At 51.0% G+C, this 16,105-nt stretch overlaps 9 protein-coding genes across 9 annotated transcripts; 5 read left to right on the top strand and 4 right to left on the bottom strand.

The window, feature by feature from the left end:
* Positions 1-2,293: 2,293 nt before the first annotated feature.
* Positions 2,294-3,659, bottom strand: CI109_104774 (uncharacterized protein; the record flags this gene model as incomplete). The annotated part of the gene is made up of 6 exons (XM_032008132.2): positions 2,294-2,353; positions 2,407-2,785; positions 2,833-3,107; positions 3,155-3,238; positions 3,313-3,395; positions 3,446-3,659. The coding sequence occupies 6 exons, from the start codon at positions 3,657-3,659 to the stop codon at positions 2,294-2,296; spliced, it is 1,095 nt and encodes a 364-aa protein (XP_031857618.2).
* A 199-nt stretch (positions 3,660-3,858) lies between these two features.
* On the top strand, positions 3,859-5,175 carry CI109_104773 (uncharacterized protein; the record flags this gene model as incomplete). The annotated part of the gene is made up of 2 exons (XM_032008131.1): positions 3,859-3,918; positions 3,973-5,175. 2 exons carry the CDS (start codon positions 3,859-3,861, stop codon positions 5,173-5,175), a joined length of 1,263 nt encoding a protein of 420 aa, XP_031857617.1.
* Positions 5,176-5,366: 191 nt separating this feature from the next.
* On the top strand, positions 5,367-5,597 carry CI109_104772 (uncharacterized protein; the record flags this gene model as incomplete). Its single annotated transcript, XM_065967554.1, has 1 exon — positions 5,367-5,597. The coding sequence occupies one exon, from the start codon at positions 5,367-5,369 to the stop codon at positions 5,595-5,597; it is 231 nt and encodes a 76-aa protein (XP_065823626.1).
* A 17-nt stretch (positions 5,598-5,614) lies between these two features.
* On the bottom strand, positions 5,615-6,369 carry CI109_104771 (uncharacterized protein; the record flags this gene model as incomplete). The annotated part of the gene is made up of 2 exons (XM_065967553.1): positions 5,615-5,647; positions 5,707-6,369. The coding sequence occupies 2 exons, from the start codon at positions 6,367-6,369 to the stop codon at positions 5,615-5,617; spliced, it is 696 nt and encodes a 231-aa protein (XP_065823625.1).
* Positions 6,370-6,614: 245 nt separating this feature from the next.
* Positions 6,615-7,829, top strand: CI109_104770 (uncharacterized protein; the record flags this gene model as incomplete). The annotated part of the gene is made up of 7 exons (XM_065967552.1): positions 6,615-6,644; positions 6,695-6,746; positions 6,796-6,857; positions 6,927-6,949; positions 7,009-7,305; positions 7,456-7,675; positions 7,734-7,829. The coding sequence occupies 7 exons, from the start codon at positions 6,615-6,617 to the stop codon at positions 7,827-7,829; spliced, it is 780 nt and encodes a 259-aa protein (XP_065823624.1).
* A 224-nt stretch (positions 7,830-8,053) lies between these two features.
* CI109_104769 (uncharacterized protein) lies at positions 8,054-9,420 on the bottom strand (the record flags this gene model as incomplete). The annotated part of the gene is made up of 5 exons (XM_065967551.1): positions 8,054-8,137; positions 8,199-8,303; positions 8,802-8,886; positions 9,137-9,213; positions 9,373-9,420. The coding sequence occupies 5 exons, from the start codon at positions 9,418-9,420 to the stop codon at positions 8,054-8,056; spliced, it is 399 nt and encodes a 132-aa protein (XP_065823623.1).
* A 433-nt stretch (positions 9,421-9,853) lies between these two features.
* On the top strand, positions 9,854-11,607 carry CI109_104768 (translation elongation factor Tu; the record flags this gene model as incomplete). The annotated part of the gene is made up of 8 exons (XM_065967550.1): positions 9,854-9,914; positions 10,079-10,121; positions 10,169-10,184; positions 10,268-10,363; positions 10,414-10,459; positions 10,551-10,907; positions 11,147-11,226; positions 11,338-11,607. The coding sequence occupies 8 exons, from the start codon at positions 9,854-9,856 to the stop codon at positions 11,605-11,607; spliced, it is 969 nt and encodes a 322-aa protein (XP_065823622.1).
* A 30-nt stretch (positions 11,608-11,637) lies between these two features.
* Positions 11,638-12,687, bottom strand: CI109_104767 (uncharacterized protein; the record flags this gene model as incomplete). The annotated part of the gene is made up of 4 exons (XM_065967549.1): positions 11,638-11,937; positions 11,999-12,525; positions 12,600-12,617; positions 12,681-12,687. 4 exons carry the CDS (start codon positions 12,685-12,687, stop codon positions 11,638-11,640), a joined length of 852 nt encoding a protein of 283 aa, XP_065823621.1.
* Positions 12,688-12,968: 281 nt separating this feature from the next.
* CI109_104766 (uncharacterized protein) lies at positions 12,969-15,857 on the top strand (the record flags this gene model as incomplete). Its single annotated transcript, XM_065967548.1, has 6 exons — positions 12,969-14,103; positions 14,160-14,222; positions 14,548-15,137; positions 15,208-15,292; positions 15,548-15,703; positions 15,805-15,857. The coding sequence occupies 6 exons, from the start codon at positions 12,969-12,971 to the stop codon at positions 15,855-15,857; spliced, it is 2,082 nt and encodes a 693-aa protein (XP_065823620.1).
* Between the last annotated feature and the right edge of the window lie 248 nt (positions 15,858-16,105).

Below are 16,105 nucleotides of genomic sequence, written 5' to 3'. Positions count from 1 at the left end.
AATTGCCTTGCCAGTAATCAATTTCACTATTCAAGCTTTGCATCACACTACAAGGTCACAATCTCTTGGGATTTCTGCTAGAACCCTCAATTAGCTATATATATCCAAGAAATTTGGTCTTGGCAGTTATCATTAAAGACACGTGTTCATTTTGTTATCATGTTTGCCAACTTTGGCAGAAATGACCTCAAATCCCTGTTATGGTTATACAACACCTCACTGACTCGGCCTTTGTCTATCATTATAACTTCAGAGTCGGCAGACTCAATTGAATGAGTGAATCAGAGTTATTACGACCTATCCTGGGCGGACACCGGAGACAGGCAGACAACAAAGGTTCAAGGCAAGCTTGGATCACAATTGATGAAGGTGAGCCGTGAGCTCGAGCATTGGTCAACAACAAGGGAGTTTGCTTGGAAGGATCAGCAGGGGGAAGTGTGTGTTGAAGATGTGTCATAAATCAGCTTTGCCACTATCAAACACACCTCCGACTTTGGACTGATATTGTGTTGACTCATACCGACATCGTACCAAACTTGTACCAGACTCGTTCCAAACTCTGTGAGAACTTACGAGGCTTTTCCGTATTCCTACAAATTACTTCTAGTCTTGCACCGTAAAAGCTATATAAGCCAGCCCTTCTGGCCACTACTCCCGTTGACAAGCCAGAGGCGCATCCTTATTGTAGGACACCCCTTGATCCAGTTCCGTCCCCCTTGACCCCCCCTAGTCCATGACAGTTTGTGACAAGTTGTGAAGAGAAGAAGATGGCAGTCAAGCTGTTATGGTCTGTGCAAGGTTCTGGAGGAGCTGCAGCATGAACAGGCCTTGAACGAAGTAACTGGTTTGTTATGACAAATTGACATTTTTTGACCCTTTAGGGAAAACAAAGGATCGAAAGTACAAAAGCTAGCGACCTCATACATAAATCTCTTGGCTATCCCGCGAGGGTTCCTCATATCCCTCAGTCCAAAGCCCAAAGCCTCAGCGAGGGCTTGTGGCTTGCTCGCCTTCTCCTCAATCCCACACAGTGGGTTTGTGGTTTGATCTTGCATTGCACAGTCCCAAAAAGTGGAAGCGTGGTTTAGCCTTGTGGCAAGACTGGGTCATGACAAGAGTTGAGCAAGCAAGATTAAGAAGAGCAAGAGCGGCCAGGACGAAGTTGACTTGTTTCTTTGTAAGTTCAACCGGAAAGACGATGCAAGGGTGGACTCAGTGACTCAACGTGGCTTAAGTGACGAACATGGGTTCATTGGCTATCTATTGTCGGATCACTTCAGAAAGCGCCTCGTAAAGCAGTATACGATGTGTACTCCTGTCGTCTAATCGTCTAACAATTCACGCGCCCAGCTGGTGTTTCATAATGAGAAACCTATCATGTAGGGTCTGGGGATCATAAGCACATGAAATCGTCTCGACCACTTACATCAAGATTAGCCTGGAGGTTCGTGTGTCGAGCCTCGAGGGCGGCAATGGAAGCAACATATGGTTGAGAATGACAAGTGTCGTCTAGCAGATGAGGTGCATGCATGTCATCTGTTGTAGATTTGTAAGACCGGCTTCGTGGTTCCTGCGCGATGTATCGGGTCGTGTCCCTTGACACAGGTGTAGGCGTCGGAGGTAGATTCTTGTGGGGACCATCACACAATTTGAAGTCGACTGACCGCCGTGAGAAGCCCGGAAGCCGCTTTTTTGCGCTGTTTTGCACGCATTGGACCATTTCTTTGAACGCTTGCCTCTCAGACAGTGGACGGGAGCGAGTATGAGAGCCAGGTGCGATGCGCAATGCTGTGGTCGGTGGTGTCCGTCCTGACGAGGGCGACGCGCGAGAGGCAGGCCGGATGGGAGTGACGAAGCTTTGCTTGCCTGGCCGAGGGGCGTTGATTGCGCTCGGTGAGAGTGGCGAAGACTTATCGAGCTGAAAGAAGAGCGGATCCGGATCCCAGGACCATCCGAGCCAGCGGGCAGCAGTGCCCATATCGTCAGGAAAAGATGCGGTTGTGGTGTTCGCTGTATCAGTGATGTCACTGAACGTTGACGCGTCGAAGAAATGGTTGAACGTAAACTCGTCTCCGTTGACAGTGACGTGGTCTCCAGGTGGCATTGAACTCAAGTCAAGTGGTTCTGGAAAGTATAAAGAGGGAGAGTAGGATCGATCCATCGTTCGAGCCCCTAGTCCCTCGTTTCGATACCGAGTGAAGAACGAGACATGTAAAATGTCATGCCCGTTGGCAAATCTCTCGGGTGTCAGATTAAGTAGGCTGACGAGTCAGCACAATTCCATCGCGAGTGCTCACCCTCGAAGCAAATGACCAAGACTCTCTGTCAAAGTAGCCGGCACTTGAAGGTAACCCTAGTGATCATTAGTCCGGCGAGTGGGGTTCTCGGCGATGAGCAACCACTCACTTTGTAGTGGATGAGCAGCTGGTAAGTTTGCTCAATGGACTCGGCCCAGAACGGGGCTCCCCCAGTTGACATTTCGAATAAAGTAGCACCCAAGCTCCACCAGTCGACTGTTTTGTCATAACCCACGACGTGGGGATGAGAGGCAGCTTCGACGTCGCTCGCGTGGTCGAGTGCCGCTTCGACAACAAGTTCCTCAGCCACAAGCAAGACTTCGGGTGCTACATAATCGGGGGTTCCAATAGGAAGCGCGCAAAGGTGTCTGGGTACAAACGGTCGGCTTTGTCCTGTTGATGGTATTTCTAAGAGAGCGGCAGATCCAAAGTCGGACAACAGCAAACGACCATTCATGTGAACGAGAAAGTTCTGGGGTTTGATATCGCTAGGAGGAATTAGTATCTTGTCATCAAGCAGGGGACACAGACTTACCGATGCACAAAACCACGGACATGGAGCCACTCTATCGCAGGCACCATCTGCGTCGCCCACCATCCTATCTCGTTCTCGGTCATAGTACCGGATGTATTGCCATCGGTAGACAGGGAGCAGAGTCGATCCCAAAGAGTCCCGCAGGCTGCGTATGTTGTCACCAAAGACACCGTATCCTCTGTTTGGAAAGAAGCCACGAGGGATGTTATGGGGCAAGAACCTTTGCAATGGTAGCCAAGCATGTGGATATGCCGTTCAATGGCCAGCGACAGTTGCTATACAAGAATGAACACCCAAATCGCTGCCTCTCTTTGTTACTCACCGGTCCTGCTCGAGTAGCTACCGCTTTCGACATAGTTTTCATCGCATACACCCTGCCGTTGAAACGACAGGCGACAGCATCGACCTGAGCAGCACAGATTCGTTAGTGATCCTTCGGAAGAAGGGACGATATAGTGGCGAAGAGATGTGATTACTCACAACTCCATATTGACCTTCTCCGAGTAGCCCGATCGTTCGAAAGTCAGATTGTGACAAGCGCAAGGAGTCTACCTGCTGCAATACTGCCGTGATCGTAATGAGCCACAGAAACCCAGGACAATGCCATACTCACCATCACGATCGACCTCTTTCCCTTTCCGACTCCAACCTCGTGCTAGCAGAGAGTCCAGCGCTACTGACCGGACCTCATCCACAGGAGCAATGTGCTCTATTTGATCAGCAGAACAGGGCACATTGAACGTATTCTTCAGCGTAGGCACAGAGTATTCCTGAAGAAGGTTCGATAGATACTGGTGGCGATGAGAGTACGACAGGGTCGAGGACATTGATTGATGTGTTGTCTTTGCAAGATGAAGATGAGGTCAACCGAGAGACAGGATGACAGAAAACAGAAATGTCAAAGACGCGTCGCGCAAAGGTGGAAAATCAAAATCAAGTAATGTCCCGGTAATAATCGTCCTCTTTCCTCTTTCCTCTTTCCTCGTTTTTTCACTTCTCAATTGTTTTATGGAAGCAGCAGACACCATGCAAGAGAAGAATTTGAGAGCTCTCAAAGTCGTCGAGCTAAAAGCGCGATGCAAAGACGTACGTGGCTTCCGGATCGAGCGAAGCGTTTGTACTTATTGGACACCCCGTCAGTGGAAAGTGCCAAACTATTCCAAGCTCAACAAGGCTGAACTTATCCAACAGATCCTCGTCCACGACAGGCTATCTCTCGACCTGCAGCACCCGGTTGATACAGGTCTCGAGCCTTCCAAGCAGCGATCAAGCTCGAGCGAGGCTCAGAATACCTCAAAAAGGTCAAGAACCTCATTGGCGTCACAGCTTATCAGTACGAATATCGATCGCGACTCGACGCGACAAGCATCACCGCTTGCACCGACGGTGGCTCTCACGCCGAGCACTGCATTCCGAGAGGCTAACATTTTACGTACTGTACCAAGCAGTTCTCTCGTCACATCGACTAATACAAATGATCATACTTTTCGATGTCCGACCGCGAAGACCCGTAGTGACAAAGTCAGACCTCTGCTCATTAAGTCGACTTTTCAGAAATCCACATTCAAAGCGCCCGCTCCCAGAGAGCACTCGCACCGTGTCGCCCAACACGACTTCCAAACCGTCAATTATCTAGTGATCCCAGCGATGGAGCTCACTTCTGACAGAGTCGCGTATATTCGCTCACACTTCCTCAATCGCTTGATGACTAATCTGAACAAGCACCGCTCACTTTCATCACACTCAAGACGAACCGATCCGAAGTCAGAAACAGCAGATGACGTTACAAGCATCTTGGCCTTTCGAGGAATCGATCAGTCGATATATGGCAAAGGTACGGCGGAAGACTTTGCCGTGGCTATCCGATTCTGGCTCTTTAGGCTTCATGTTCTCATGCAACTGGGATGTGGGGAGGGCTGGAGCAGCTATGGCAACGGTATGGGGCTTCCAAGTCCCGACCTCTCGTCCTGGCCAGTTGTAACGTCGTGCAAGCAGATCTCGCAACATTTTTGGTCGATTCAGACGACAGCCTCCCAATCAGACAGCGCGGTCACTACATTCTTGGTTCTTGGACTGACAGGCGAAGTCCTCGGCACAAGTACTGGCCAGCAAAACTCACACAAAATAGAAGGCTGCGGTGCGCGACTTGACTGGTACAACTTCATCGCCCGGACGCCTGTGGGCGCCGCAAGTCCGACCGAACTTCTTGACCAAATCAAAACCAAGAACGACGTGGACTACCCTCATGGTATATCCCGAGCGTGGAAGACCAGAGTGAAGGATATCGTCATGGTGAGGATTGCTCAACGTGTCGTGGCGGCTAGTGTTGTGTTGAACAGGTGAGACTTCTTGGGCCAGACCGCGCTGATAGAGCAGTATGAGTGGTGCCAAGCTATCAGCGATACAAATGGACGCCGAGTGGTTGGGTCACAATCAACAGACTTCGGGGAAGCAATCTCCCTCAGTCCAGATGTATCTCCCGGAGTGAGTCATCTCATACCGATATTTAGCTCATGAGTAGGTCGCTCCAAGTGATGTCGATCCACATCCCTCCTCCGCCTTGCCATTCTGCTCTCGCTATCGCTCATCGCGGATCAGGTGTTTCCGAGTACGTGTTAAGGGAGACAGGACAAGCGGTGGGAAGCGAGGATGAAGGTGTTGTTGCATTATGGCAAGGATTGTTAGGTTGCGACGAGAAAGGGAGAGATTGTGAACAGGCTCTGGATGAGTTCTGGTCTGGATGGGAAGAACGGACATGGGATTGAGCGATGCATGGTATCTACTACTTCTTCTTGATCTCCTTGAGTCGGATGGTCTCGTCGCCAACGAAAATACCCTGAGGACATCAGCGACGCTCGTTTTCTTGTAGCTCACCTTGCCTCTGTAGGGCTCCGGCTTTCTCCATTGTCTAATTGTCGCCGCGAATTGGCCCAGCTTTTGCTTGTCGGTACCTGTCAAGGTGATCTTGGTGGGTATAGGTACGGCGACCTTGATGTCTGGAGGGATATCGATAAGAACGGGATGGGCGAATCCGAGTTTGATATTAAGTCGATCACGAGGCAAGGAGTCGGGGGATTCAGAGGATCTCTGTTTAGCCAGATTGAGGAACACGGGAGGGATGGGTTCGATTGCAGCTCTATATCCGACACCGACCAATCTCACTTCCACCGTGAACCCTGCTGACACACCTGTAACGGCGTTGTTGATCAGAGTTCTTGTGAGGCCCCATAAACTTCGCTGCGTCTTGGCTTTTGGATCTTGTACCGAGACTGTAATGTGAGGAGACGTAGCGGTTGGAGGATTGAGGATGACAGAAGGGGCAATGGGTAGAGAAGCTGATCCCAGGGGTCCAGTCACAGAAAAGACTCGTTGAGCTTGAGAAGAGGAGGCGGGGATCGAGGGCGAGATTGATAGAGGGGGAAGGTCGAGCGTAACAGACGTGGGGATGGGAATGGGGACTTTACCGATGTGGGAGCGTCGTAAGGCACTGGTGTGGAGTTGTCGACGTAAGGGGAGCATCGCTCTGGAAGTGGACATTGTTGCGTAGTGGAGACGAGTGGTATATTGGTCAACGGCAATGTAGAGTAACATCTACAACCAGACTTTTGGGAAGAACAGGAAAGACATGAACAAAATAGCGGTCGAGGAGGATATGTTACGTAACATAACATCAACGAACAATCCCTCTCCTCGACGTTTCAACGCTGCTTCGCTGAATATCATTACAACAATCCCATCTTCCTGACTTCATCTCTGTTACATCCATACAATCATCAGCGATCATGGGTAAGAAGAAGAGGGCTCAGATATTCGTAAGTGAACCTCCTTTGCTCCCGTGACTGTGCTCATCCTGGCGATGCAGGTACTCAAACCGTGGTGTTGGTATTGCGAGAGGGAGTTTGAGGATGATAAAGGTGAGTTCAACATTGCGATCTTGGCTTGTGTTGCTGATAAATCCTCTAGTGTTACTGCAACATCAAAAGTCGAAGCACTTCAAGTGTCAGTTATGTCCCAGGAAACTGAATGTAAGTGATTGTCTCGAGATCGTGTCTGACAGCTAGACCGCCGGCGGTTTGATGGTACACAGTCAGCAGGTTCATAAATGTGATCCAGAGCCGTAAGTAGCTGCCTTACTGCTGCAAGAGCAGCTAGGGACCTTGCTCACTTGCGACATAGTCTCACGAACACGCTACCCGGACGAGACGGGTATGACATCGAAATCTTCGGGATGGAAGGAGTGCCCACCAATGCCTTGGCTGAATGGAAGGCGAGGAAGGAGTCCGAAGCTGGAACCGCAGCTCTTGCATCTGCTTCGGTAGGGAAGCGTCCTCGACAGTCGTACAATGTGATACCCGAGGTCGATTTGCAGGCAGCTTTGGCTCAGCACAAAGCGTTAATGGCGGCCAGGAATAACCCAGCGCCGCCGATGCCCTTCCCACCATTCAACGGAGCTCCGCCTTTCCCTCCCCCAGGGTGAGTACATTCGTCTGATACTCAGCTGACCTTCAGTTTCCCTCCCGGCATGCCACCGGGGTACCCGGCAATGCCTCCTCCTACACTGCCGCCTGGTGCCATTCCACCGTTTGCGTAAGTCTACTGCGAGATTTCTTGAGCTGACTCCAGCCCCCCGCCTGGTTTCCGACCACCATTCCCGCCCGCTGGTATACCTCCTTTCCCTCCTGTCGCCAACTCGCCTATCCCCGTAGGCTCGCCTGGACCGGGGGCTGCGATAAATACTCACCCGATACATGTACGACCGCCTGGTACGGCTTCACCTGCCCAGCCTGTGGAAGTGCAACCTCCCAAAGATGGACTCATGTGGCCGGATGTGTCAGCTTCACCGGTGAGTTGAAGCAAGATTGGCATTGCTGACAAATCAGGCCGAGAAACGAGCTCAACAGCCTCGATATCGATATACATCTCCAACTCCACAGAGCGAAGGAGACGACGCCAGCGGTCTGGGGAAGAAGAGAAAAGCAGCTGCAGACTTTTTGTAGAATATGCATTTGTGACGCCTTTATCGTAACAGTGCCAACTGACGTGACTTCTTCACTTCACTGAACTCAATGAGCATATGTCGGCTATAGCCAGAAAGAGTACTCGACAAAATGTCTCCCTGGAAAGACGAGGATTTTGCCTAGCTTTTCTGATACTGCTTGGTGCGCATCGTCCTGTATGTTTGGATGCATATAGTAAGGGTGTCTAGCTGTCTATGACCACTTTACATGTCTTCGTTCGTCCATTCCTCGACCACATCATACAGCTCTTTGACAAGACGGCGTTGTATCTGGACCGTCGACTCGGCCTTCATTATCAGCGTTATCCGCACGGGCAATGCTCACTTGAGTGGACGGCAGCGCGCGAACAAAAATGTAGCGCCTGCTCATGAGGATGTCCCCAATGGGACGATCCAGTGTGCCTTTACCCCCAGAGAAGAACCCTCCAGTCTCATGAATGATAATGGCACCAGCCTGACGTCAGCTTTGATATGACGATATTACTTACACAGACGTCCCAGGGGAAACACCCAGCATCCCTATTGTCAGCGGTGTTTAATCGTGTTAAACCTACCAATAAATGTCCAACTGCCCAGCCGCAACCGCAACGACATTACACGCCGAGCTCCCGGTGGCTAACATCAGTATTTTGAGCGGATCATAATGCACTCACTTCTCAGAGCATGCGCCATGACACCACGGTCGACCCCCTTGCTCGGATCGCCCGCCAATCTGGCAAATGAAGCAGTTTTGGCGGCAAAAGTCGCAGCCGTTCGGTCGGAACCCCCTTTGAATCATTAACAGATACACAAAGGAATCACTCACATTCAGCTCCGATCATGCACCGAGATAGCTCTGTGAGCGGTTGTGGGATGCCTCCGGTCAGAGGTAGAGGGATTGTGCGATTGAGGGTAGCACCCCCACCGAGGCGTGCGGAAAACTGATCAGCGGTATCGCCAACAGTAAACTTACGATTTGGTGGAAGAATGGCAATGCGATGACTCCTACCACAGGTTGAGATTTGTGTGCGACCCCGATGGAGCATGCGACAGAAGGGCTAACGGTTAGTATACAGGTATGTCAGGTAGAACTCACTGAGAATGGACGAAGCTCCAGTAAGTAACGTTCACCATTGAGACTCACTTCATCGTGCCCTGTCGGTTAGCGGGAGACATCCATTTCTTACTTACATCAATAGGATCCACAATCCAGGTGAAATTGTCTGTCAAAGGAGGTCTGTCTCCGGCGGCGTAGGACTCTTCACCGATACTGTCTATCAGCTCGGTCGAGTGGGACATTCCACTCACAATTTGTGGGAAGGGTATTTCGCTGCAATGGCCGACTTGATCATCTCCTCAACCGCTTGGTCGGTTTCGGTGACAAGCTATGATCAGCAGAGATGATGTCGAGGTGAGACTCACATCCACCGAGTTCTTCTTCTCGTCAACCTCTGTTGACATTGCCCAACGATTTGCTGATGCGGTGCGAATTGTCTCGCTAGCCTGAGAAGCAGTAAGCGACGAGAGGGATGCATGATATTCACCTTTTCGGCCAACGAATACGCAAAGTCCAAGATCTCTTGATATTCCATATCTGTGTATACTTTTTCGAAGCGATTGATGGTTGAAGCGACAAATATAGAAAGAAGAGTGGAACTATAGTTACAGTTGTGGACGTCCTCCACCAACGTTTCCTGCGGATTCGAACCTGAACCTTTGTAATTGGGATTAGTAATTATGGTTTGTAATGAGGCATCGCGCTTGTTGTAATGGTCGTAATGAAAACGTAAAGGGCGCCACACTCGGACAGATCCGGGGATATCCCCATCCCATCCCATCCCATACAACTACCACGTTGCTTGCTCGTCTGTGTTGTGAGTTGTGAATCCGCTTCACTGAGTTGAGATTTCCACAAAGTCAAAAGTCAGATTTCCGTGAATCCACATCGTTCATCGTTCATCGTTAGCTTGTCTGTTCTCAAACCCCTTCCGCCCGCATACCCAGATCACCTTGCTCTCCTCCAAAATGATGCGTAACACCATCCAGACACGTCTCGCTTCCGCACTCAGGACCACCGAGGTTCGAGGTAAGTCGCTGAATGCTTGGACTAGAGCTCACTCGCAGCCGTTCGACCCCTCGCCGGCCCATCCGTTCCCCTCGCCAGGACTTTTGCCACAAAGCCTCTCCTTTCTCCTCGTGTCCGAGCCATCGCTTGTGCTCCTCGTCAATTCCCCACTCGAGGCTACGCAGCTGAGGCGGGTGGCAAGTTCAGTCGATCTAAGCCCCATTTCAAGTGAGTCAAGTGGCGTAGTCACGGATCATCGCTGACATCCCTCTCAGCATCGGAACCATCGGCGTAGGTCTACATAGTATCCGATCGAGCTAACTTTGTAGCATGTAGACCACGGAAAAACTACCCTCACCGCCGCCATCACCAAGCACTTGTCAGAGCAAGGTGGTGGTAAATTCATGGACTACAGTCAGATCGACAAGGCTCCCGAAGAGAAGGCTCGAGGTATTACCATCAGTACTGCTGTAAGTATTTTGTCGTTGTGTATATCGAAGCGATGCTGATCCCCTTGCAGCACGTCGAGTACGAGACCGCAAACCGACACTACGCTCACATCGATTGTAAGTCATTCGTAATCGAAGCAACGCTAATTGTACAGGTCCTGGACACGCCGATTGTAGGTCATCGCGCTGCTTCAAAGCTGACTTTTAGACATCAAGAACATGATTACCGGTGCCGCCCAGCTTGATGGTGCAATTATTGTCGTGTCTGCTACCGACGGACAAATGCCTCAGACCCGAGAGCATCTTCTGCTTGCTCGTCAAGTTGGTATCAAGAAGCTCGTTGTCTTCATCAACAAAGTCGATCAGGTTGACGACCCAGAGATGCTCGAGTTGGTCGAGATGGAGATGCGAGAGCTGCTTGGCCAGTACGGCTTTGACGGCGAGGGAACACCTATTGTCATGGGTACCGCTCTCGCGGCCCTCGAAGGACGGGACCCCGAGCGAGGTGCGAAGAAGATCGAGGAGCTTATGGCCCAAGCCGACACATGGCTTGAGGTTCCAGCCCGTAAGTCCAACATAAAATGAACGATTGCTGATCTGCAGGTGACCTCGACAAGCCCTTCTTGATGTACGTCGAGGATGTCTTCTCTATCTCTGGTCGAGGTACTGTCGTCACCGGAAAGGTTGAGCGAGGTACTATCACCAAGGGTTCCGAAGTTGAGATCGTCGGTCTTGGTCCATCTATCAAGACCACTCTTACTGGTATCGGTGAGTTCGCCCTTTGTCGATCGCGCTGACGACCAGAAATGTTCCACAAGGAGCTCGAGCGAGGTGAGGCCGGTGACAACATGGGTGCCCTCCTCCGAGGTATCAAGCGGGAGCAGGTGAAGCGAGGTCAAGTCTTGGTTCAACCGGGCTCTATCAAGAGCGTCAAGAAGTTCAAAGCTCAAATCTATGTAAGTGACCATCTCATTTACATCGCTGACGTATGACAGATCCTCACAAAAGAAGAGGGCGGTCGATACACCCCCTTCATGGCCAACTACCGACCCCAACTGTTTATTAGAACTACCGATGTCACTGTTCAACTTACCTTCCCTGCCGAGACTGAGGGTGCGCACGAGAAGCTCGTCATGCCCGGTGACAACGTCGAGATGATCGGTGACCTTGTTCACGACATCGCTCTTGAAGCCGGTTCTCGATTCACATTGCGAGAAGGTGGAAAGACAATCGGTACTGGTATCGTTTCAGAGATTTACGAGTAATCCGATGGACATCTAGCATATGCATACACCCTACTCAATGGCTGCGGATAGACTGGCCATGTTCATTCTTCGTTCTCCCCACTTGTTCTTCTCCAGATCGAGTCTATCTCGCCAACGGTCGAGGCCTACATCTCGGGCCATTGCCGCCAAACGTCTAGCTATAATCTCCAAGGCCTCCAAAGCCTCATTGATTTCGTCCTCGTCTTGCTCAGGGTGCATTGCGGATACGGCGTTGTCATATGCGTCCACAAACGAGGATGAGACTTCCAGGACTAATCGATAGTCGCTCTTACATTGATTGAGGTATCGAGGGAACATAGCATGGAGAACCTGGCACAAAGCGAAGAGGGGTTTTGCCTATCATAAGCTTGGTAGATAGATGTCGACTCACCGCTTCCGATCTTGATCGCTCTTCCTCTGTCAGGCTTTCGCCCATATCTAACTCATCCCATCCCTCGTCTTCTTGCCCTTCAAGTATGCCCTTGAACTCATCCCAGGCGTCCTTCACCACGCTTTGTTGGATCCTCCATCGCTTGCTCACAGCTGCGGATTCTTCCTTTGAAAGGTCACTAGCAAGCGCATCAATCGCTTCCCAGACCCTACCGGTAGCATTGAGGTAGTCCCCTTCTGACGCCAGTACTTCCAAGTAGTTATTCACCTCCGTACCGATGTTCCGGATACCCTCCCTCCATTCGTTTGCGAGCTCTCCCTGTGCTATAAGCACGCAGCTTATGAGCTGACCCACTTGATCTGAAACCTTTTCGAGCTGTTGAATTGCCGCTGATATAGTGACTGGCGGTTTGAATACCAGACTAAGCGATGTCACGGTCTGTCGTAGATTGGCAAGGAGTTGGGCAAATGCATCTCCAAGACCTGGGGGAAGTGTGGCGGAACCGTTTTCTCGTGACAAAGCTTGTACTGCCCGTTGGACAGATGTTTGACAGTCGGTCAGACCTACGGTATTAGCATGGTTCTGGCAAGCTGAAGCTCACCTTTGGCAAGTTGCGGTTCTGATCAACGACGTCAGCATATCTATCAATGACGGTACGGCATGAGCGTTTGGCGTTACTCACCTAACATTGTGTTGGGTACTGCTATTGTTGTTGTCGTCACTGTCGCCGTCGTTGCAGTTGAATGACGGTATATCAGTACAAGATGAACGACGACCAAAATTCCAGAAATCAAACATGACTTGCAATACGTTGATTACGTAAATCGGGCCTGACGCGACTTTCTTCAACATTAATCACTCGTCATCTCTCAATCTCCATTCCTCTTCCTCTTCCCTACTCCCTTGCTTACATCCACGGCCTAGATGGCAAACGAGCAAACCAGACGCTGATCCTTCTATCCCTGCCGTTATGTTATCAGCTCGCCCTTCTTCCCCATGTCCATCTGATCCCGACTCTCCAGCGATCACCGATGTCGGTATTCATGACGCGATTCCGGATGTCATCATGCCCGCAGACTTGGGTGACTTGTTGAGCGGGCTGGGAGCCGACGATTTGGATGACTTCGGAGAACTAGACGAGGTGGATATCGAGGATGATAGCGAGGACAAGGATAGCCAAGCACATCATAGCCACGCCGACGATCAGCCCTTCCCCCTCGGATCATTGTCTTCCACCGGCTTCGCAACTGCTCGAGGCAAACTGTTAGCGCCACCATCTGCCGAAGCCTTGAAGAAAGCGAAATCGATTTGGGAGGATGAGGAGGCTATTGACGCACAATCACACAGTTCAGGACGCCAATCGCCCCCGAACAAGCGTCCGCGTCTCGATGATCCAGTCGATCTCTCTTCGATGGCCAGTTTCACTACCGGGAGAGGAGTCGCAGTTCCACCACCCTCAAAGCAAGCCACAGAGAGGGCTGCGAAATTATTCGAAGACATCGAGAATAACCTCACTGTCCCTGCATCACCAATATTACCGAGCGTCCCTTCTCCTTCTGTCTCCGGGTTCCAGCTTGGGTCTGGCAAAGCCATAGCTCCGCCAAGTAAGGCCAGTATGGCCAGGGCGCTGTCTCTCTTCGCCGATATTGATAAGGATCAAACTTCATCGGAACCACCCAGCACACCGAACATTGCGACTTCTGCTTTTAGAACCGGATCCGGCAAGTTAGCAACCCAACCAAGTACCTCAAGCATGAGTCGTGCGCTGTCCCTCTTCGCTGACATCGACAAGGACACTCCTTCGAGACCGATAACAAGCCAGCAGTTTGCAACTCCCTCACAAAATCCTGCCAGCTTCGTCCACCCTTCCACTCCGTCTCGAACACCTTTGGCCACCACCACAAACACCTTTAGCAGTATCAAAAAACCCATCATTTTGAAAACACCCTCAACTTCACTCCGACGCATTGGACTTGGCGCGACTCCTACGCAACGCAAGACTGTCAAACGAGGATTCATTACGCCGTTCAAACAGGTTGCAGTTAGGCAAGATCCTGGTCCCTCAAAACCTAAGATTGCATATCAAGCTGTATTCGATCTGGACCGTGCGTATCACTGGATTGTTCCGAGCTGACTGTGCAGCCCCGCCAAATCGTATCAGTTACAGAGCTAGCCACTTTCACCCGCAATACTACACCCCAGCGGATCTCACGGAACTCGGCATGTAAGTACTACCGCCAGTGAATCTAGCTGACTGACTAGTCCTGAGGCAATATGGACGATGACTTCCAACAACGCGAAGTACTATCAGTTCCTAGCGGAAGACGGATCCATACTTGGCACACATCAAGCTCTAATAAGGTTACAAGGGGAGCGATGTCTATCTGCTACGGCAAAATGGGTGGACAATCACTGGACACATATACTGTGGAAGTTGGCAGGCGAGATCCAGGCCAAGCCTGACCTGTTCCGGAGCAAGTGGTCATGGGAGGAGGTTATGTCGCAACTTATATATAGGTGAGCATGGCGACCACGATCTGGACTGACAGTCAGATATGAACGCGAGTTTGGTGCAGCCCAACGACCTATACTTCGCCGTGTGCAGGAGCACGATTCCTCTCCTAGTCTCCCCATGGTTTTAATCGTATGGGCGATCCACCATACTGTCGACGATGAGAAGGGTCAGACTCGCACCTATCTAGAGCTCAGCGATGGGTGGTATCGAATCCGTGCTCAAATAGACGAATGCCTGTCTCGTGCTATTGCCAAGGGTAAGATCAAGGTGGGACGAAAGCTGGCTCTTACGGGCGCAAAGGTGGGTGGGTTGTCTGCGCCTGAGCTTACCGTGCAGCTCGAATCAGGCGCCGATGGGGCAGATGTCCTAGAAGCTTTCAACTCCTCACACTTGATGATCACTGGCAATTCCACCGCGTTAGCACGATGGGATCGAAAGCTGGGACTGCAGGCCGAGCCATTCATCGCCAGCCTGTCTAGTCTTTCGGTCGATGGAGGCACTGTGACACTCATGGATATCGTTGTCGATAACATCTTTCCTCTGATGTTTACGAACGGTGATCGCTCAGTGCGAGAGTCCCCTTGGGATGAGGACGAAGAGCGAATTCGGCAGGACAAGTGGAAGGTGTGTTGAGAGCCGTGAGCTATGGCTGACGAAACAGGAGCAATATGATGCTGAGCGGAATCGCCTGGAGGACAAGATGAGACGTGACCTGGAGAAGCTGGAAGATGTGGCAGGGGCTTTGGCGCAATATGCTGAAGAGGTCTCAGGCGTCAACAGTGAGTTGCATATTCATCATTCCCACGCTAATGAAGCAGGTGAACCTCCTGAAACCCTGGATACCGATCTAGACGAGCTGCTGGAAGCGAGAGATCTTTCCAACCGCGTCCGCACCCTTTCTCCCGATCACATTGTTCATCTCGCACGCTACGCAGCACAACGGATGGGTCAAGAAATGAGCGATCAACATTCCGAGATCGAAGCGGAATTACAAGTGGGTGCGAAGTTCTTACTGTGTCGCTGACAGATCACAGGTTCTATGCCCATCACGCAACGTCCGCGACCTTCGGGTAGTTCGCTTTCACGATGCGCAACAAGGGACCAAGGAGTCCTTCCGGCTAGGATCATTAAACCTTTGGGATGCGAAGGCGATGGGCTCAACTTCATTGCAGGAGGGCAAACGATACCTCGTGAGTCGCAGTAAGGCTTGAAATGAGCTTACAGCAGGTCTCCAATTTGGTGCCGGGACGAACCGGTGACTGGGGCCGACCCCGGTCGATTAATGACAAAGCTACGATTCTGCTTCATACGAGACGCGACACGAGATGGCAAGCTGTAGAGTAAGCGAAGAACAATGTTGTAATAGTACTGTCTGTATACCAGCGATTGTATCCATGTTCAAGATGTATGTAAGTTCATGCGCATGCTACGGTGTTTGGTAGAGATCTCTGTCCAGTCATCCCTCGTTCCATGAAGGAATATCCTTCTATTCCCTCGCTCTACAACACGTCTGTAGATCGGTCAGACGGTTTGGGATCGACTGGTACACATATCATACTTGTCACACTGGTCGTGCTGTTTCATGTGCTAGC

The sequence above is a fragment of the Kwoniella shandongensis genome, chromosome 8, assembly GCF_008629635.2.
Source record: "Kwoniella shandongensis chromosome 8, complete sequence".
Taxonomy (NCBI): domain Eukaryota; kingdom Fungi; phylum Basidiomycota; class Tremellomycetes; order Tremellales; family Cryptococcaceae; genus Kwoniella; species Kwoniella shandongensis.
The sequence above is the reverse complement of the archived record's forward strand: the minus strand, read 5'-3'. Positions and strand labels throughout refer to the sequence as shown.